The sequence below is a fragment of the Helicoverpa zea genome, chromosome 21 (assembly GCF_022581195.2).
Source record: "Helicoverpa zea isolate HzStark_Cry1AcR chromosome 21, ilHelZeax1.1, whole genome shotgun sequence".
NCBI lineage: Eukaryota > Metazoa > Arthropoda > Insecta > Lepidoptera > Noctuidae > Helicoverpa > Helicoverpa zea.
The window spans coordinates 4,097,115-4,119,044 of NC_061472.1; the positions used below are offsets into that span (position 1 = coordinate 4,097,115).

The 21,930-nt window shown below is 36.5% G+C and overlaps 4 protein-coding genes and 2 long non-coding RNA genes across 7 annotated transcripts; 4 read left to right on the forward strand and 2 right to left on the reverse strand.

Moving 5' to 3' along the window:
• Nucleotides 1-7: 7 nt before the first annotated feature.
• Nucleotides 8-1,599, reverse strand: LOC124640598 (transcription initiation factor TFIID subunit 12). Its single transcript, XM_047178430.1, has 3 exons — nucleotides 1,222-1,599; nucleotides 683-875; nucleotides 8-245 (listed from the first exon to the last, which is right to left on the reverse strand). The coding sequence occupies exons 1-3, from the start codon at nucleotides 1,432-1,434 to the stop codon at nucleotides 118-120; spliced, it is 534 nt and encodes a 177-aa protein (XP_047034386.1). The 5' UTR covers nucleotides 1,435-1,599; the 3' UTR covers nucleotides 8-117.
• Nucleotides 1,600-2,012: 413 nt separating this feature from the next.
• LOC124640918 (nuclear RNA export factor 2-like) lies at nucleotides 2,013-6,519 on the reverse strand. Of its 2 annotated transcripts, none has more exons than XM_047178877.1 (10): nucleotides 6,251-6,519; nucleotides 5,689-6,025; nucleotides 5,416-5,551; nucleotides 5,234-5,306; nucleotides 4,822-4,962; nucleotides 4,324-4,531; nucleotides 3,857-4,041; nucleotides 3,058-3,243; nucleotides 2,663-2,778; nucleotides 2,013-2,206 (listed from the first exon to the last, which is right to left on the reverse strand). In XM_047178877.1, the coding sequence occupies exons 1-10, from the start codon at nucleotides 6,392-6,394 to the stop codon at nucleotides 2,062-2,064; spliced, it is 1,671 nt and encodes a 556-aa protein (XP_047034833.1). In that variant the 5' UTR covers nucleotides 6,395-6,519; the 3' UTR covers nucleotides 2,013-2,061. The 2 variants fall into 2 exon arrangements, with proteins under 2 accessions (XP_047034833.1, XP_047034834.1); XM_047178878.1 differs by having other exon boundaries at nucleotides 5,416-5,533; nucleotides 6,251-6,517.
• A 96-nt stretch (nucleotides 6,520-6,615) lies between these two features.
• On the forward strand, nucleotides 6,616-7,587 carry LOC124640920 (peptidyl-prolyl cis-trans isomerase FKBP2). The gene is made up of 2 exons (XM_047178879.1): nucleotides 6,616-6,977; nucleotides 7,317-7,587. The coding sequence occupies exons 1-2, from the start codon at nucleotides 6,795-6,797 to the stop codon at nucleotides 7,572-7,574; spliced, it is 441 nt and encodes a 146-aa protein (XP_047034835.1). The 5' UTR covers nucleotides 6,616-6,794; the 3' UTR covers nucleotides 7,575-7,587.
• Nucleotides 7,588-9,603: 2,016 nt separating this feature from the next.
• Nucleotides 9,604-12,393, forward strand: LOC124640857 (alpha-1,3/1,6-mannosyltransferase ALG2). The gene has a single exon (XM_047178792.1). The coding sequence runs from the start codon at nucleotides 9,727-9,729 to the stop codon at nucleotides 10,990-10,992; it is 1,266 nt and encodes a 421-aa protein (XP_047034748.1). The 5' UTR covers nucleotides 9,604-9,726; the 3' UTR covers nucleotides 10,993-12,393.
• An 869-nt stretch (nucleotides 12,394-13,262) lies between these two features.
• LOC124640898 lies at nucleotides 13,263-15,075 on the forward strand. The gene is made up of 3 exons (XR_006985610.1): nucleotides 13,263-13,399; nucleotides 13,578-13,633; nucleotides 14,187-15,075. It is a non-coding gene; the product is annotated as an uncharacterized LOC124640898 (long non-coding RNA).
• A 3,499-nt stretch (nucleotides 15,076-18,574) lies between these two features.
• On the forward strand, nucleotides 18,575-20,549 carry LOC124640811. Its single transcript, XR_006985598.1, has 3 exons — nucleotides 18,575-18,736; nucleotides 19,298-19,382; nucleotides 19,622-20,549. It is a non-coding gene; the product is annotated as an uncharacterized LOC124640811 (long non-coding RNA).
• Nucleotides 20,550-21,930: the final 1,381 nt, after the last annotated feature.

The window sequence follows — 21,930 nt, forward strand, 5'->3', positions numbered from 1 at the left end:
CCACAAATTCAGATTCATTTTAAACTCTTTTACTCAATTTAATCTTAGCCTAAAATACACCTTAATCGAAAAGTAAAGCTTAAGAATACAGTCACAATACTAATTTTAGTTAAGCAATTAGTATTTCTTGATGGTCTTGCGGATGAGGGCCATGCGTTGTCTATGGGCTTCAGTGACGGCCGCACGCTTGTACGGTCGTAGCTCGTCATTACCAAAACCTGGTATCCACATGTTCCATTGTCGCTCTGGAAATATAAAATGATTTCTTAGTTTAGTTTTGTGATATGTAGTCATTAACAACTATGATAATCTCGTGTATTGGACTACTTCATTGTGATGCTATATCCTGTACCCAGACAGACTGTAGTATTTCACCCGAGGATAGTGTAGCTTCCTAATAGTATTTTTATTTTATTGGTTCAGTAGTTTCAGAGATTGTATAAGTACAACAAAGCATTCTTTCCTCTTAATACTATTATTATGGAAGTACAGATATCAGCCAGCCTCATTGGCTGCTGAAAGTATGCCTCCAGCAGTAAAACAAGTAACATTTACACAAAACATAATTACTGAAAATCTCTCTTTACATCAGATACAGTATAGTTGTTTGTATACAGTAAACAGTCTGTTGTTCAATTCAAATTATGTATAAGTAAAAATAATGAAAAAGTTGATATTTCACCTAAATGTAGCTGCACATCTCTCAACTCCACATTCGGAGCATGTCTGTGCTTGGCCATTGCGCACGCTGCATTCAGAGTAGTGTCTATGAAGTCATCAGCCAGCTGCAGCAGCATTTCCTCAACCTCTTCATCAAGTTGGACTGTTGGGTCCACTTCACGAACCAACTCTTGGAGACGCGGCCGGCTTAGAAGCTGAAATGTTTTGGTATAGTATGAAATATGTGTAAAAAAACATTCTTTTTATCTTAGCATATTTTGCTGAGGCCATAAATATACTGTTATAAATATTTGGGCCTTTGTATCAAGAAATAAAGTATACAATAAGATAGGAATATATATACTTACATTTGACTTTATTGTCATTTCATGTTCCTACTACAAACAAATGGTTGTCAAATATGGCTATAACTTAATCAAAAACACATTGCTACTCTTTCATAAAGGTATCGTTAAGTTTTTCTAAGAGTAAGGTGAATGCTTATGCATGTTTTCCAACAAAAATACATACATATGTTGTTTTCGTATGAACAATGTTTACCTGAGTAGTTTGATCCCCAGCTCCGCTCTGGTTGGCTTTCGCGCCAACTTGGGACTGAGTGCCCATGGGGCTGTGCTGTAAAGGAGAGCCCTGGAGCGAACTGGACTGCAATTGAGGACTTTGCAAGGGATTGTTTACGTACTGAATAGCACCTTGATTTATTGACCCAATTGTGGGCATGTTGCCGCCTTGGCCCATAGAATTATTAGACATGTTGAAAATAGATGCAATCTCTTTTATAGAAATGCCAAGATTGGTTTGTCTCTAATATGTTTTCCAAAAAAGTGAACGAACGAAGTGCTGGTGAAATGCAAAAACAACGCTTTATTGATTTGACATCTTTGACAGTTGACGTGAATGACAGGAGGAGTGGTGAGAGAAAAAAACAATGGAAAAAATGGGTATTTTGGATACAGGTCTTTTCATTTAATGACAAAAAAAAACAATAATACTAAAAATAAAATAGCTTAGTTAACGTTATCTTATTACCAAAAAAATAATATAAGGCAAAATTAGATGCACTGTGGCCGCAATAGCCCGACAAAGTTTTTGGAGAGCAATTTATGCGATCCAACCGAAAAGGATAAACATTTTACCTACGTACTGTTAGTGTTTGTGCGCGATTATCTCACGTCTGCACCGATTTTGATGCGGTTTTCAGCACAGTATTCTCAGACTTAAGAAGAAGTTTAAGGTATATTATTAAATATTGAAATCGATAATTTTTTAATACAAACACTAAAATAAAGGTGCCGTTCACGGTTTGCGGTATAAGTGAAACTAGATAGAAGTAGTCACTATTTATTTATATTAATTTATATTATTTAAATATTGCATTTCTTAATAGTCAATATCATCTAAAATCGACGAAGAGTCAGAAAAGTCAGAGTCCATGAATAACTCTGTCGCCATCTTTTTACTTTTTGCGTCTGCCATGAAATTCTTCAAAGCATCTCTTATATCCCAGCCATGGTATTTTAAGCGTCTGAAACAGATGAAGTAATAATGATAGCTAAAATTATGAAATCACAATAGCGTTTTGCGTTCGGCGAATGGCGCAATTTTTTAAACCGAGCAGATAACAGGTGCGGTTCTACTAACTATTAAGGTCATCTGTGGTTCAGGGTTCTACCTTAATGGGCACTGTGGACACGCATACAACTCGTATTAACTTGAGACGCCACGATTGTTTTTTTATGAACTCCTCATGTATTTTTCCATGTATGTACTTTTTATGCAATACCCTTACTATACACTCTCCCCATTTACCCCAATATACCTGAATTTAATGATATGAGGTACGTGAATTTTTGGCCACATCTTTTGGGATGTGCCTTTAACCTTCTTGAGGGGTGGATACTGGCGGATAGGTTGAAATGGTTGGAACCGCTCGTAGCTCAAGCTATAACTCTTGTTTCACAGATTTAGCTAAAATACTCACAGTTCAACTTCCGGTCTCTTCAACTGAGTGAGATGTTGAAAGGCTTTTATGATAGCTTCACTTTCATCAGGAGTGGGGTTTATTAGTGATAACGAATTCATATTTCTTATAGGATGCTGAAAGAATTAAACTTTAGTTATAAAATCTGTTCATTATTACCATTACCACATAGACCATACATTAAAATACAGGATAATTAACGCTTAAAGTTAATGGCGACTCGCAACTAACTTCCCACCAATTTCCCAGCACATGGATCCCAAATCCCTTGCGCACTTCTAAGACCCCCTGACAGTAAAGACTGATTTTTACGCAGGGACTCGCTTGATGTTCCGAGTCGCCAATTTGATGAAATATATGCTATATTTATAAGATAAACAGAAAAAACTTTTTACCTGAAAACTGTAATTCATCTGGTCTGTGTTAGCATAGGTCAGACTAAACATATCATGAACAATATGATACACAGAGTTATCTCGTACCGTGTAGATACCAAACATGAAGTTCCTTCGAAATTGTAACAGATTTCCACGAATCTTTTCTCTGAAAATGCCATCTATGATAATGTGTAGTGATTTTTTCTGAAAAAGAAATGAAAGAAATTAAATTTTTGAGTTCATATTTTGTAAAAAAAAATTAAAGCATCTATCTTATTTAAAAAGAAGAAAATGACGAGCGAAGATCTCATAACAGAAAATCTAGAAGAATCGCGCCAAAATGCGGGTGTTCCGGGGACGAAGAGCGTGACAATCTGGGGCCCGATTCTTCTAAGTAATAATGTCAAAATTGAATAGAAATCGAATCGCAATATGATAGCAATAGCAGTTTTAACCATATCGGGCATTCTGCTACTAATATAAGACCAATCGTATTCCAACGACATTCGATTGGTTTGCGATTGGTCTGCTATTTTGGTGATTTTAGTCTATACGGTAGTTTGCTCTATAATCATATTGCAATCGTAAATAATTTGCAGACAAAATGATTCATTATTAAATGACAGAAAAGGATAACAACGTTTATTTCAAAGAAAAAAATGCGGAATGCCACATACGCTTTAATCGTAATTGAATCGGGATTGGATCGCAGTCGAATGTGAATCGTATGTCGCTTAAGTAAAATTAGGAGAATCGGGCCCCTACGCTCTTACTATCTGTTATAATGTCGGAAGTTAGTATAAGTAAAAAAACTCACATCATTCGACAGCACATCCACTGTAAAAGTGCTTCTATCATGAACAGTTTCAGGCAAAGTGCCAAGTACGTTGACTATATTCTGTCTGGACTTATAAGTTTTGCTCTGTGCAGTCGACGGTGTCTTATTAGGGTTTAATAAGTTGCGCGAGTATTGCGTGTAATGGGATACGCTCTGGTCTGTTTCTGGAATAATATAAAAATAAATAAGTTTCACATTATATTATTGTTTGTTTATTTGTAATGGATAAACTTAAAAACTCCTCGACCAATTTTAAAAATTGTTTCACCATTAGAAAGCTACACTATCTGTGAGTAACATGGAGTATATTTTATCCCACTATGAGCAGTGGTTTCTATGGAACACGGGTAAGATATAGGTAGGCTATGTTTTCATGGCTGGGACAGTTTCTCTAGTAAAACTGCGTGCAGAAATGTCAAAGCATAAAGCATATTTACAGTACTCACCTGCAAAATCGCAAGTTAAAGTGAAAATGGCCTTTTCATCATACAATGTTTCAATCTTTTTCTTCCGGACTGAAGGCAGCTGATCGTAATTTGAGAAATATAGAGTTACAAACTTTTCGACAACCATTTTGGTTTTTCTGTTGTGTGTGCATAGATAATTTCTGTAGAATGGAAAAACCATTCCATGCTGGTTTAACGATACTCCATCCTTAAAGTAGAAAAAAATATATATACTTTAGAATTATATTATTTCAAGAAAAGCTGCAAATGCAAATTTTATTCCTTTTACTTAATTAATAATAGCTGAATGAATTTTGATGACATTTAGCATACAGCTGTTTCATAATTCAGTTGGAAAATCACTTAATTGTGTATTAAAAAGTTTAGACATTGGGCATTCTTTTGAGTTACATAGCCAATCAGGTAAATGTCGGTGAAAAATTTGAGGAGTTAAAATAATTGAAGAAAGATGGACAATTTTAGTTTATACGTACTTACCAGCTCCACTAATCTAGGAAACTTGACAGTAACAGTCTTTACATAGGCCACTGGATCTAAGTTCTCGCACAACGGGTTACCTTCCAGCCATAGCTTCTCTATTTTACTGCTGACTCTCGATAACTCTGTAATTGATAGTATCTGGGAAACAAGAAAGATTTCATTACTGATACCTATTTTAAATATATACATGATAATATATTAAGATAGTAAATAGTTACGAGTATGAATAAAGTAAATAAGTTAATTAGGCACATATAGATATACTTTGTAATTTAAACTAAAACAACAATAAATGCTTTTTATTTTATTTTATACCTATTTTAGAGCAAAAATAATACAGGAAAGAATGGGTTCAATGCATCTAAAAACTGTGATTGTTGTGAAGAATAGTATTTTGAAAATAACTCACATTATTATTGCTGAGGTTCACAGCCGTCAAATCTGCCTTTATGAAAAAGTTTAATATTTCCAACGGTGCTTGGCTGAAATGGTAATTAATTTCCATTAGTTTGAACACAATTTGAATTACAGAATAGTGTAATAAGTGTGTAGCTTTGTCTGATCACTATACAAAGTATAATATTTATTTACCTTAGATTATTGTTGCTTAAGTTTAACATTTTCGTGTCCCTCCCCATTCTGAGCATCAGTATTTTAAAATTGGCCAAGAGGGATATTTTATAAAAGAATATTTTTTTATTGGAAAATTCTGAAACATTAAACAGTTCTACAATTCAAATTATTTTTTTAACATTGCTAACTTAACAATATTATTATTTAGACATATTAAATGTCTAAACATCAACACAACATCTATGACATTTAATATGTCTAAATAATAATATTGTAGAAGAATTTACTGACCTGGATCATCACAAAAGTTAGATAGATCTAACTCGCACCTCTCGCTAAATCTACGGCTTACTACACCAGAGACAATCTCATCAATAGTTGTCTTTGTCCCAAAAAACTCTGCGGAGGTCTTATCATTGAACAGTATGTCTATGCTAAACATGTTTCTATTGAAAGGAAACATGAAGTCAAATTTTATAATATCTGCTATGATACTGAGGTTAGATGTGTAGAATGTGGCAATGTCACCCTGGGTTGAACAATTGACTGGTACCACACCTAGGACTTTGCCGTAGTATGATGACAGCCTATCAAAGAGCTGATGTAAAGTATCTTGCCAGTTATGTATCTGAAAGAACGTGACTTTTTAATGTTGTGTGCACATAAAGGATAATAAAAAACAAATTTATCATTAATTGAAATGTATTGAAGGCCTTTTAAGTTATGAATTTACTAACAAATAGTTGGATAAAAATAAATGTCAGAATATTGAGATATACTTGATATGCACTTGAAGTAGAGAAATGGGGTTGGTCACAGTTTAGTTAAAAAATATAGAAAAGTCAGTAATTACCATAATTTTGTGGAAATAATGTTTAGCGGCTTTGTTTTCAGTTTGTAAACATTTCTCAATACTTTCAACTAGGACTGTTGTTGCGGTAACTCTGTTAAGTAAGAATTTCTTGTATTTGTCTAAATCATAGTCATCGTCCGCCATGGTTTTATTTAATTATATCTATTTGTTTCAGTCTGAAAGACGTAAAAAGTGGAATAATTGATATTTCCAATATTCAGCCGTACACTGACAAGTAAACAAAATAATAATGTACCAGAGACAATAGATAGATAAGAGAATTTAAGAGTTGTTAATTATTAATAATACTAATTAGTCTATGACCGGATTAGTAACCACAAAACTAAATGTTTGACCCTCTACTATAGGACTGAAAGCGGCGAAAAGGCACGTCACTCACGTCATATTTGACAGTTTCAGTACCTCATATTGGCATTATTTTTCAGCTAGAATTCTCTTGTAGTAATATTATATTATCTTGTATTAGCTTTTCGGGACTTTCTATCAACATAGTTTACTTCTGCCGAAAAGAACAATAAAAAATATGAAGGCTGCCATTCTAACATTCTGTAAAATTGCACTGTTTTTATTGATATTTATGAGTGTCATCTCTCATGTCGTGATTGGCGACTCAGCCCCTAAAAAAATGCAAATTGGGGTTAAAAAGAGGCCCAGTGAGTGTCCAATAAAAAGCAAGAAAGGAGATCTTCTTCACATGCATTACACGGTAATTAATTATTCAATATTTCATTCAAAAGAAATTAGTTTTCTTACCTCTGCATTCATGATATACAACACATACTACTAGGATACAAGATACTGGATTTATTTATTTATTAGGTTGCGGATTGTTGTTGGATTGTTATTGTCAGATGGGTTGTGAAAATCATGGTATACATAGCTACAAAATCTAACCCAATCTTCTAGAAAAATACAGCAACTGTTTTAGGGCAAAAATAAGAGGATGATAATAAGAAAGAAAGTCATTCATTTTGAGAACCAAAAATACTCCGTTTTTACCATTATCAATTTGAACTGTTCTTAATTTGGAAACTATAATTTTCAGGGCACTCTGGATGATGGCACTGAATTTGATAGCTCAATTCCCCGAGGTAACCCGCTTACCTTCACCTTGGGTTCCGGACAAGTCATAAAGGGCTGGGACCAGGGTTTGATAGGCATGTGTGAAGGGGAGCAAAGGAAACTAGTCATTCCGCCTCATTTGGCCTACGGTGAGGCTGGAGCGCCTCCGAAGATACCAAAGTCTGCAACTTTGACATTCCACGTTGATCTCGTGAAGATTGAAAGGAAGGATGAACTATAAGTTATTTACAACACCTTCAGCATTTTTATTTTACTGTCTTTAATGTGTTAATTAATATTGATTGGTTAATGTAATAATTTTAAGTACAACATTCTTTTTTACTTTTATAACAAGTGAAGTAATAAAATGTTTTGCTGAAGGAAGTAAACTGTAGTATTATTTACCTAATATACTTTCCTCTTTGGTGTTGATTCTTTGCCAAAACTTTAAGTCTGCAGTTTGGCTGAGCTCAGTGTTCTAGTAGTGGATATGGTATATTTCCCTGAATACAAGCATAGATCCACCACTACCAGACAGGTATCAAAAATGGTGGAAGCCATTGTTGTATAAAAAAAACAAACACTATATTACAATATGTAAGTATGTAATGATAAATAACAGTAATGATAAATTACGCCCCCCTATGTTTGCTAATGAGGCATCAAGGAGAAACTTTAGATCTACAAAAACGAAGGGACTGGGAGCTATAATATATATGTTACCGTAAGATTACAAACATCGTTAGATTACAATCTATCTCGAGAGATTGTAAACTGTCGAATTATTGTGAACCGTAACATCTGATTGCAATTTAACGCATTATTTTTCGCTATATTATAATCTATGATGAGAAATTGTCAAATTGTCAACTGTCCGAAAGCTCTCTCTGATTGGTCAGTCTTTTTGTAAGATCGACCAATCACGACCAGCCGTTCTGTTCCCATGGAGTTCCCGTAGAGTTAGGAATGAAATAGAGGTGTCAGTTAAATAAAATAAATGCTCTTCAAAAATTCTTCAAGTATTAAATTTATATAAAAATAACTCTTATAAAAATACACTTAGGTATTTTGTCTTCAAATACAAACTAATATTTAAAAATAAAATAAAAGGGGTGCTAATTAAACAGGCTTCTTTTTAATATCATTATTCGCCCCCAAAAATGTATGTTGCCTTCTAAATTACTAAGTCAGCCACAATTAATAAAGCGTCGAGCATCTAAATAATACTATCTTAGCCACGAGTTATCTTCCACTCTAAATACAACTCAGCATGATGGTTATTTTTTTGCATCTAAATTTGTAGCATGCATTCTAACAGTAAACTTCTTAAATACTATTAAATGACATCATAAAAATATTTATTTACCTTCTAATTTTTTAACTCGTACCTACTGAATTTTTTGTTTAAAATATAACACATCCCATATTAATTGACCCAGCATGGAAGTAAGCATGCAACATGCAGCAAGCATAACTTCTGTCACGGCTCCGGCGCTGCGGGGCTCCGGCGGTCCCATGCGAGCTTATCGTCGCAGATGGTTTTCACGCTCACCACCGCAGCTTCGGCTTGCAGGCCGCCTCGCCCCTCCGCGCCTACGCGGTTTTGAATTGCACTCTAGGGGTAGGGCAGACAAGACTACGTGGAGTCGGTTTTGCAGCGATTCGTTTTCGTCACTAACTTCAATTTTTAATACAATTTTTAATTGTGTGTAATTTGAGTCTTAAAAATTAAGTACAATTTTTGATTTTATAAAAAATTAAACCGTCACTTATTTTTGCACGTCAAAGAGCTGTGACACCGGGAGTTGCAAAGAACATGCAAAGAACATTGTCTTTTTTGACGTTCTACCAATCAGCGCGCAAGATGCATTCCGTTCTACGCCAGTTGACAATTTGACCGCTCTACATCGCTCTCGATCTTACAAAAAGACTGACCAATCAGGGAGAGCTTTCGGACAGTTGACAATTTGACAATTTCTCATCGATAGATTATAATATAGCGAAAAATAATGCGTTAAATTGCAATCAGGTGTTACGGTTTACAATAATTCGACAGTTTACAATCTCTCGAGATAGATTGTAATGTAACGATGTTTGTAATCTTACGGTGACATATATATTTCATAAATAAGTAATTAAATTGTATCAATATAACATTTTTACAAGTTATATACAATTATATTATTGATCCGATAATTCGACTAAACGACGTTTCTATTGACATCTCACGAGGTTTTAGTAACAATTTTATTGTTATCGATAACGCTCAACACTAGCGTGTCTGACTTTTCAAGGTGTCATTCAGATTTTGCATTTATTTACAAATTATCTTCGTAATTTTAAGCGATTCAATGATATCTTGTAACGTGGCAAAATACTAAAAGTGGTGTAAAATGGTTAAGGTAATATTTCTCCACCCAGATTTGGGTATCGGAGGCGCCGAGCGACTGGTATTGGATGCTGCACTGGCGTTCAAGAAAAAGGGCCACGAAGTAGCATTTTACACGAACCATCATGATCCTTCTCACTGTTTCGCGGAGACCAGGGATGGCACTTTCCCCGTGTCGGTCGTGGGAGACTGGATACCGCGCTCTATATTCGGTAGATTCAAGGCAGCGTGCGCTTACGTACGCATGGTCTACGCCGCTGTTTACATGGCATGGTACGTCATACCGGCTGAGGAACCGACTCTTATATTCTGCGACTTGATATCCCTGTGCATTCCCTTTTTGAAAATGGCTAGAGGACCGTACCGTGTCGTGTTTTATTGCCATCATCCTGATAAGCTTTTATCCTCTGAAGGGGGCTTATTGAAAAAGCTGTACAGAGCGCCACTGAATTTTTTAGAAGAATTAACAACAGCACAAGCAGATAAAGTGCTTGTCAACAGTAAATATACTGCCAGGGTGTATCAAGATGCATTCCAGAGAATCAAGGACATACCAGACATCTGTTATCCATCTATCAACACTGAGTTCTTCAGACAAACTACTCCAAAACCCTTGAAGGAGGTTGTTCCTGTAGGTACTGACAAGTTCATATTCCTGTCTATAAACAGATATGAGAGAAAGAAGAATCTGCAGCTAGCCTTGAGAGCATTTGAGCATTTAAAACACATTTTGAATGAGGCTGATTGGAACAGGGTTCATTTAATAATGGCGGGAGGATTTGATCCAATAAACTTGGAAAACATGGAGCACTACATTGAGTTGACTGATTTAGTGGCTGAGTTGGATATAGAGGAAAAGGTAACATTTATGAAATCTCCCAAAGATGATGAGAAAGTGTCTCTTTTATATAACTGTAGAGCTTTGGTGTATACTCCATCAAATGAGCATTTTGGCATTGTCCCTCTGGAGGCTATGTATTTCAAGAAGCCAGTTATAGCTGTGAACAGTGGAGGTCCCACAGAGACTATTGTCAATGAGGTAACAGGGTTCCTGTGTGAACCGAACAGTAGAGCATTTGCTAATGCCATGAGCAAATTGGTGATCAACCCAGAGTTAGGAGAAAAACTGGGGGAGGCAGGCCTAAAGAGGTTTGAAACTAAGTTCTCATTTGATGCATTTACTGACCAGTTAGATGGGATTTTAAATAGAGAGAGGCAGATTGTGTCCGAGGCGAGAGCTATTGAGTACGAGAACCGTAAACGTAAATAACACGATGCCGGCACTCCAACAATATGTGATATTGTTTGAGTGTGCTAACCAAAGAGAAGTCCACATAGTACAACAATTTTGGTGGCTCAATAATTATGATGGCTTTGAATATGTACAACTAATTAAAGGTTCTATCAAAGCTTGCGTTATGACAAAATGTAATATAGCTATGTAAATATTTAAGATACAGTCATATAGAAAAACAGCTAACAATATTCTCATTACCTTGTAACTTTATGGCAACCATTCCAGGAGTTTCTCAATTTGTAAAGAATAAAATTTTTTATGTGACTGTATTGACATTATTAGCTGGGCTTAGACTAGAGTAGAAAAACCAGTGGGTACTAATACTTATTCTAATATCTTTGATATCTAAGATTTTTTGTTTCAACTCTCATGCACATATTGCTAAACTACCAATGTTAAGTTTATAAAAAAATCTATAACATACAGTTTGTATACTTGTCTATTATTTTAAGAACATAATTTTGTACATATGGCTGTGCTAAGCTAATTCAATTGCTAGAAGTTAATATTTTTGAATGTTTTTTTTTTTGTAAAAAGTAATTGTAATGCCATGTGGACTAGATGAGTAGATCATAAAACTAGAATTTAAGAGTTCATGTTGTTAATTGTTGCAATCTGCTTAGAATTCAAGTTATATTTAATGAAGGTAACATATGCAATTAGCAAAGGCCTTCGATTTTATTCTGGCGATTTTCTAAGCTAATGCCCAAATGCTTTACTTAAAATACTAATCTGTCTTGTACAATATATTACTTACGCTTGCCTAAAGTCACACATAGTTTGTTCTATGGGAAATGTTATAAAATGTCCTACTTAAAATTGTTGCAATGATTCAGAAATATGACTTCTTAGTTTATGGCTGAACCTTGGTGACTTTATTATTGTTTACAGATCAGAGCATCAATAATTTTAATGATAGAATCTTATTTTGAGTGGTATGAAAAGTCCCATATTAAGTGGTTGACTTCAGAGTGACAGGGCTGTAAAGAATATATTTGTATGTGTTATATATTTGTTGTTTGTATGCTTAAACTAACTTTGCTAGTATGATTTTGGATCTTAAATATTTAGTAAGCATAGCTAGTCTTGTTCAGTAAGTGGACATTTTTGTACTGTGGAACAATAAGAGATATTTAGAAATACCTTTAGTTTGTATACCTATTTGCTTTCGATTATACCCTCCTGATATAGCATTGCTAAAATCGAATAAAAGTTAGCTTGACTTTGAATAAATATACCAAAAAAAACGAACATATTTTCTTAAGCATAATGTATATTAAAAATCTCACATAAGTGTACTGAAAATTGAAGAGAGATAGCATTTTGTTTGTTGTTAATGGTTGTACTGATGTAAATATATGGTTATTGTAAAAAGTAGTTTTATTGTATTTTATTCAAGCTTACAAATATTCACCTTATGGTTAGTATTCACTGCCCCGTTTTGAACATGTGGCTTGGGCTAGCGGATTTTCCGCGCGGGTCGCTTTTTTTTTAAAGCAGTGGTACCCAACATATTAATATCATGCATGTGTGATGTGCTGAAGTCTGAATGTAGATGATTTAGAAGTAAATTATCTATATTTATCTACATATTATCATGCGGACATAAATCGGTAAGTATGTAATAGTTACGGATGTTTTCAAAAGATAACGTTGAGTAGGTGATTAATGAGTAATGGGTAATCCGTAATGAGTTAATATTACCTACTTCATTATACAATATGATAACTTATACTCCATTCAAAATAACATTAGAAATTTAAGTAAACCTTTTTTACTGTTTGTTCAACCGATTTTGACTTCTATTGCTTTAGTAATATGATTAATGGCGGCTGCAGTAAATACTTGGTATTGTAACCACTATTTTGCTTTCAATTCCGTTCTTTTGTCTACGGAATAGAAGTCAAAATCGGTTGAACAAACAGTAAAAAAGGCTTACTTAAATGTCTAATGTTATTTTAAATGGAGTATAGGTTTCTTTAAATATTTATTACTATATTTTTGACCACGTGTAATACAATTAATTTTATATTAGACAACCAGTAAATAAAAACAAAACTTCTGAAAAAACCTCAACCTTACAAAAGCCTACATGAACACCCTTCCAAGATCACGACCACGCCCTTGTTCCGAGAATCAAGCATCTCTTTGTTCTCAGCGACCCTAACTCAGTACCTACGTCGTTACCTAGGCATCCGACGAGAGCTGTATCGATCCGTCTACGAGACCTGCGCTCTGCACTCAGGTCATGTGGCAACGCCTATCTGCCCCCCTGCAACCAGCAGTGTGATTTTGACCGTGCACCGAGCAAGACGTGCTAGTGTTTCGCTTACCAGCTAGGTGCTGGCGTTCCGGCTTGCAATTGGGCGTGAGACAAAAGGTAAGTCTTCGTTTGTTTTGTGAATTTTATAAGGCGTTTTCTGCTATAGGTAGTTTGAGGTTAATTTTGATACTTTGAGGCTCTTCTATACGGATAAAATGACCACTACACCCATCTAGATGATAGTTTCTGAAATACATATCAACGTAATTAATGCATCCTATTATACTCTTTGCAGATGTTCGAATATCTTCAGACACACCGCCCAACGGCAGCCTGACACCATGTTACTAGGTATGTATATTGCTTAATCAATTACTCATACTGATTTTGGGACTTTACTTGCGGAGGTGGGAGGGGATGGTAAGGAATACACCATCCCTCCCTTCCCCCTTGACGCATCTCCTGTTACAGGGACGCAGCCATATCCTTGATAGATGAAGTGCGTTGGGGAGGGGGCGGGTATTCTGCAGTATTCCCCACTCACTCTGCAACCCCCTCGAAGCTTTCAGCAGGGTGTGGTCGCACCGGTTGAGACGCGCAGGACGATGCGTCAAAAGGGGAATGTGGGGAGAGGAGGTGGTTGCTGCAGCCTGAGGGTGGGTAGCGGAAAATGTAGGGTGGAGTGGGGGGGGGGGCTGCAGCATCTGCCCCCTCTCTCTACATTCCCCCTCCCCCTTTTGACGCATCGTCCTGCGCGTCTGAACCGGTGCGACCACACCCTTGCAACAAACAAAGGATCTAGAACTTATACTCGCACTTAATCAAATATAATCCAAATATAGCCCAACTCTTGTATAGACTGGTCAATAAGTGACACTTAAATAACAAGGTGTTTTTTTAACAGTTGCAGGGGCCGATGGACCAGCTCTCCTCGCTCGACGCACCGTCACTCCACTCACTCAAGCAACAAGCAAGACATCAACATTCGAAGCTGAAACAAGACCACCCGCAAACCTTATCCTGTCTCACAAATTACTTAGGTTCTCTTCTGCCTCAAGTAATCTGTGACACCTAAGTCAGAATGCTAAGAAGTATTCAGAAAAACCTGTCGACCTCAACTTATCTAGAGTCAGTCGAAGCAGGTTTTAGTTGACTCGACTACTTGAAGATCACTAGAGGTTATAATGCCGTAACATCTCCCCGGTCAGGCGGATCTCCGTCTACAGAAGCTTTCCGGACCCGGACATTATATTTCCACGCGACGGGGCATGGTTTGTCCTGAGACCATGCATTTTTGCTATACTTCTTGACATGCACATGGGTAAAATGCTGACGAGCACACAGCATTATATTCATCATCATATAGATTTAGTCCAGGCACGTAGGGGTATTGGGGGTCAATCCCCTTCAATCTCGGGGTTTAATTTCTTTATGTTGTTTTTTTTTTGGGAGTTTCTGGCTTCTCCCTGGGGCAGAACGCGCCTGAACTAGAACCTGCATTCTGTTTAGTTTCATGTGCTCCCTAAGGGAATGGGGTCCGAGGCAATCATGCTCGTGGTCGTTGGTTTGCGTTACATTGCGGACTGACTTATCACCTTTAATAAAACCGCCGAAGAAAGCCACCGATGGTCACGAATGCACTTGCTTCGGATTTCATTTGTGGGTCATATTTCAGCGAATGGTTGTTCGGAAGCCCGAAGCCCGGACCTTCATATACCATACCTTGTGTATGTGCATAGAATTAGTCTAAGAAACCTCACTAAATTGTCTATAATTAAACTATATTTAAGGAACTCCTTGTTTTATTCTTGTTCTTTATTTTCCCTCTAAAAATCCCTGAACTAATAGTAAAATAATATCGAGGGTTCCCGGGCTAATTGGTTTAAGCGACATTTTTGCAACTTTACAGGAGAGCCATTTAAAGTTTGAAATTTCGAAAAAAAAATTCATAACAAAAAAACTTCTGCAGTTATTTTAATGGGGTAAACGGTATTGAATTTTAATTAAAAATATCTAGTTGTTGATGCTAATACCAAATAAAACGGACCTTTAATTGCAAAGATAAATGTCGCTTAAAACAATCCGCCCTTTTTTAGAAACAGGAAAAACGATTTAAGTGACTTCATAACTACAATTGGCTACAGGGAAAAAAAATTAAGCGACGACGCATTCTATTTACAGAGTAAGCCAAAAAGTATGAAGTAACGAAACCCAAAATTAATAGAACCAAGGTATTTATCTCAACTACCAATTTAGACCAAAATGACTGACAGGCTAATTTACTTATGTGACATGTGACATTGAAATTGTAACGTTTAATGTTTATGTTTATTTACATCTAAGACTTTCAATGGCTGATAAAACAACCTGGATATATCGCAATCGCCAAAAATCTAAGGTGCTTACATCGAATAAATAAATAAATAAAAACAACACAATATCAATCAAAGTATTTATTTAGATTTATAATCATTATAGACCAGTCTCAATAGGAACATCAAATAATATTTATTAACTTTTTAGTCTTAATCAACAAAATCAGTTAAATTTTAGTACTTTGTATTATAATTAAGTAAAATCAGTCTCAATGTGGGAACGTCGATTATAATAAAATTGTTTATGACCTTATTCATTAGTTATCCTAAAACTTTACTGAGTTAAAGTATAATTAAACATAATAAACTTGTAGTAACATGATAACAATAAAATTTTAAAATAAAAAAAAATAAAAAATCAACAAAGAAACTTCTCGTATTCATAAAACACAGCTGCTGCTGAAAACAATAATCAAGTGTAATGAAAAATAATGCAGGTACTTAGTTGTCATTTTCATCGACATCCTCTATGTCTGTGTCTATTAAACATTCTTTGGTAGTATTGCTATGTTGGCAATCATCTTCAGAATCCGGAATTCATGCTGATATTGGGAAAGGACGGCGATTGGTAATTCTCCACGCTGGGAGTCGAAATGGCTTGGTGGATGATGCATTGACTATATTCAAATCAGATGCTAAAACTGGCGACTATCATGGAGATATGAACGGGCCTACTTTTTATAAGTGGGTAGATGAAAAGTTAAAAGATAAGTTGCTGCCAAGTTCTGTTGTTGTAATGGACAACGCGTCTTACCATAGCGTTCAGGTTGAGAAGAAGCCAACTATATCAAGCCTCAAAAAAGAAATGCAAGACTGGTTGCTACGCCTATTAAAGTACTTACGATTAAATTTTGATGAGCGTTTTATGTAAACACTGGCGGCCTGCGCGCGTCACGTCAGTCCTCGGCGCACTCTTGAGTGAGACTGAAGCGCCCGCGCACGATAGTCCAGTTGAAAAATCACGATTTTTGACACCCGGTCGATGAAATGAATATGGTATCATATGACATGGTTGAAATGTACCATATTAAAATTTTGTGATTGAAAGACCGACTCGTATTTTTATGAATACTGGCAAAATGTTTCATTATTCATCATTAATTTTATCATCAGTATTAAACGACACACATTTAAAAAAAAAGTAGGACTAAATGGTTTAACGACCAAACAAAACATCTGAACGAAAACGACTATTTGCTTTAAGTAGCACCCTGCGTTCAAAATAGATGCAGCCAAAAGCGTTTAAGCGACAAACCTGTCTTATTTGGGTCACGGACTATTGGTTTAAGTGACATCACACCGTGTGATTAGTGGGAAGGCAAAATGATTCAAGTTACTTCTTAATAAAAAAAGTAGATACAGGAAAAACGCTCTAACTCTCATTGACTTATTTATGAGAGATAGGGTGACTGGTTTATGTCTCGGTTATTATTATGATGGTATGGTTCAAGTGCATAATTTAACAAAAAATGCAAAATCCACGTCGTTTAATACACTGCCATTTTGGAATCACCACGAAAATAGAATTGTTTCAAGCGCCAAAAAAGTGCTCCGATTTTAATGAAACCGGCACCATTCGACGGAGAAAAATTCGCTGATTCCAAATATATATATAACTCAATATCACCCAAAATGTCGCTTAAACCAATTAGCCCGGGAACCCTCGATATGTAAGAAGGAAACTAAATGTAGGAGATAAAGTATAGAGTAGGTACATATAGTGATGTAAAATGAAAAAAAACGATTTGTTTTTTTTCACTTTATTGAAAAAAAACATGAAAAAAAACTTTGCATCGTTGTTTTTTTTCTAAATTTGTTTTTTTTTCTAGCCTACTTTTTAGTTCAATTTTCAAAATTTCCCTTTCGTTGAGTTAATATCAATGAATGTTGCCAATATTTTCATGAAATTTGGTTCTGTTTTATCAGAAAAGTACCGTAGATTCAAGAATAAACCTAAGACTATTATGTAACCTTAAGTATTAATCTTTAACGGTAAATGCCCTAACAATTTTAGAGTTATTATACTCTTGAAAAAAACAAGGCCCAGAAAAAAAACAGTTTTTTATCTGTTTTTTTTTCAAGGTGTTTTTTCACACTAGAAAAAAAACGGTTTTTTTGCAACACTAGGTACATACTAACAAGACTTAGGCCGTCACTGGCTACCGGTAAAGGGTCGGTTAGTTACCTGATACCTGAGACTTGTGAACCAAAAGTTATAGTTTATCTGCCAGATGACTTCCTGGCAGGCTATCAGAGCCTTTCAGTAACCGTTAAAAAGACCATAACTTTTGTCAGCTTTTGTACAGAAAATATCTCAAATCCTTGCTTATGTAGGTACGCTCTCGTCTAAACCGCTTTATATTTATTTCTCAGATAGAAGTTATGTAATTGATGATTGAAATATCAGCGACTCAGATATTCAGATTTTGAGTCCTGCACTCAAAATCTGAATTCAGATTTTGAGTCCTGCACTCAAAATCTGAATATCTAAAACTACTACTGACTAAACAAATTAATGATATGAATGTACAATATTTTAATCAATTAATTATAAAGCGTTAAGTTCTAATAAAGCACCTTGCATTATTAACCACTTGGGAAATTCCAAGTTTCGTTGGTTTCCTGGACGGTCGGGAAAATTTTATTGCGTCTTGAAATGTGTTGTTAATTATCATATCTTAATATTAATAACTTAACCTAGGTATATGAGCTATGAAATAATTTATATACTATATAATTTAATGCACGTAGTTAAGTTACATAAAAAACCTAAAAACAACTGATCAATAGGTACTCATTAACTATACCCTAAACTCGAGAACAAAGGATTTCCAAAAGTTAGGGCGTGGCCGAAGCTTCTAGAACTTCAATTGCATAACCTAAATACTTAGTACTTATATAGCACACTGCGGCATTTCGTCCCGAGCCTGCGCTCTGCAGGACTTAAGGGGGCGTTGCACCACAACCCTTCCTGGTTGCACTGAATTCGCAGTCCCGCATTGCGCCGCCGACCTTCGAGCTGGCTGCCACGGTTTCACAACTGGTCCTCACATACGCAGACTCCTTGGTAACTTAGAAGGTAAGTCTCCGTTTATCTTCACTGTAAATTAAAGAGGGGTTTAAAGTTTTAATTTATTATGGTTATTTAATTTATTGTGGTTTCGATTTGATGATAATTGTAATTTTTTGGGATTTGTTACCATGTGCCACGCCCTTAAATTTTTCTGTCTTAGAAAAACTTAAGAGTGAAATTACTTTGGTTTTGATTAAGTATTTACTAAAGTTAGAAGTAAAGTTTTTGTACAAAATTTGAAATGTAACCGCAAGAAAATATTTAAGGGCGTGAGGGCAGGGCGTGGCCGACACGTGCTACACTTAAGAAAATTTCTCAAAGTTGGTGGATGAGACCTCAAAGTAGATCTTAATCTATTCTAATATGTATTAATTTAGTGATTTGTTCCATACATCTGCAAATATAAATACATTTGATTGCAGATACGCCAGATAGACCCCTCGACTCACCCTCCCGTTCCCCTCTCCCCTCAACCCTCGACCACACCCTTGCTCTTTGTTCCTGACTTTGCAGATTTATTTAGGGTTCAGACTTTTTGAAATTCAATCTTTTGTTTTTGATTTTCAGATACCAGAGCGTTTCCTCGCTTCGCCGCCGCTGCTGCGGGTTGGGCGGAGCGAGGCGAGCTGGTCCTTCCGGTCTCCAACCGATAGTAAGTATTTGGACTTTATGTTTTAATAGTTTAAATAGTCTTACCTGACAAGAAAAGTTAATAGTCCAGTATTAACAAAATAAACTGGCGTGCTTTCTATGAAAGTGGGAAACTGAGAAACACGCACAACGTGTCGTTAAAATTTTTGGTCTTAACTTTTTTCCATCTCGATACGGGACTTCGGTCCAAAAAAGAATATCCTAGTCATCAAACTAAAACAATGTTTTTTCTAATTCCAGGTTACTTCGGGCGGCCTTCAAATTAAATACACGTGATGATGCAGCCTTCTTTGGGACCCTGTTTCACCATCTCCAGCTAATCGGCTAAACCCACTCGTCGTGTCCGAATCAGCTTTCACAGATTATTTATTTGAAAAAATAAGTAATCTGTGAAAGCTGATTTCTGTGCTAAAGAGACTTTGGTGACAATATGTCGTCGAGTTTAGTGTCCGTGTGTCAGTTACAATTAAATCAGGCTAATAGACCAAATGTTTGCGTTGTTGCGCTACTTTGGAATATAGCCTCCCATTGCTTACCGATAATTACCGGTATTGTACGTACTGCTGGGGTATTTGTTCGCAGGTGTTTTTCCTCGGAAATATTCCGTGGAAAAACTCCTAACGCGTAAACCTCACTTGGCCTATGAAATCGTTCTTTGAACGTTTTGAGCAAATACCTGTACGGATTTGCTGTTCATCTTTCTAAAAGCCCGCAATCGTATTCATAATACGGAATAGGTACATGGGTAACGACGAAAATGATCACCATAACAGACTAGTGATCTACTGCATTAACACCGTATGCAATATCTTATCTGTTGAAGAAGTTGAAAATGTTTTATGTTAAAGCATTTTCCACTTTAAAAATGGATGAGCACAAGGCTATGAACATTGTTACCGGTTATGACAGCAGTAGGTTCTATGTGAATAGATAACTGCTGGGGCGCGTTTCCAGGGGGAGGATATCATCCCCTCCCTCCATAACAAACATCATTTGTCTGTCATGGAGCTCATGGTCGTGTTCACTACTATGAGGCTTGGATTCGCGCCTTCATTAGCTTTTAGGTAAAAAGGTACTTTTTTAAATTATATCAAAGGCATCTCTGGTGTATTTAATGGCAAGATAAATAGGTGTAAGACTATATAATAAACTTAATTGTAAGACCAAATACTGTTTTATTTAAAAACAATCCTTGAGGCTGACTTATCAGTCGAAAAACCTGAATCCGCCATTTCCTTTTTCAAAACTACCTACTCACTATCCTTAATCCCGTCCTCTTAAAATACCGTGTTTCAACTTATTAAACATCCAATAATCCTTTGAGACCCTTAACAGCCCCTAACCATCACTCGTACATCGGCAGACAGTTGCTCGAATCCCTGACGTATAACCTACGTCTGCCTATGCAGCATATGTAGGGCCTAATATAAATCCGTACATGGAGAGCGGAAGAGAGCGTTGTCCGCCGTTCTTCAGTGCCCGGTGCGCCTTCAACGGCCGGAATTGGGAGTCGAGATCTTACTCTCCCTCTCCACCGCTTCCTTTTGCGACATCACGTCCACGCAGGACGGACTCTGCACTGCCGACTATCTTCTGTATACCAGCCGGCAGTGACAAGTCACCTCCTACATCAGATGTGAGGGCACAGCGCTGCTCCTCCCAAGCTATCTACTACGATATGTACTAAGGTGAGCGTGTGTTGCGCCGTGGGAGACTCACGCTCAACGGAAGCAGTGGTGGTAAGTGACGTGGAAGCAACTGGGCTCCGACATCACCTGCATCACCCTGAACGATAGAGAGCCGTGCCAGATTAGGTTGATTGATTGGCCTGATGATTTTTTCTTCTAGGAGACAGATTTTGTAGCGGTTTTATGAGTTTTTAAACTACAACAAAAAAGAGGGCTATTCTTTATATAGGTACGTAGGTATTTAAGTATCGATACGATACGTAGGTCATAATCATAGCATAACATGTAACCACAGAAGCATGAGAAAAAGAAAATAAAATGTTATATGGCATCGTCGAGCTTTGGACATTTTACAAATAGATTGTATGAAATGATGGCCTGATATGAAATTACGAGCATAGTCGTAGCCCTCTCCATGGGGAGAGAGCTCGGAATTTATTTTCGGGATCGAATCAGAAATGGGGAGATCAGTAGGAGAGCTGGAATCACCAACATAGCCCAGCGCATAAGTTCATCATCAACGGGGAGGTCTATGTTTAGCAGTGGAAGTTATATGGCTGAAATGATGGATGGACGCCCGTGGCTGAACGTAAGCCTTTCTTATAAAACACGAATCATCCCAGCCTTGGGTAGCCCGCATCCCACCGTCGTCATCATTATCTGCCCACCACACGTCTACGTGGATCCGTAAAAGTGGAGCAGGCATGATACCCATTTTATTCATTTTTTAATCGTTTTAGGTGACCCCTCCCGCTGTGAGTTCCGTAAGAAGGACTGTAGAGGTATAAAGCTCATCTTTGTTCCTTCTGGATTCCTTTCTCTATCGGGGCTGAGGTAATTCTTTCGAACAATTCTGCAGCC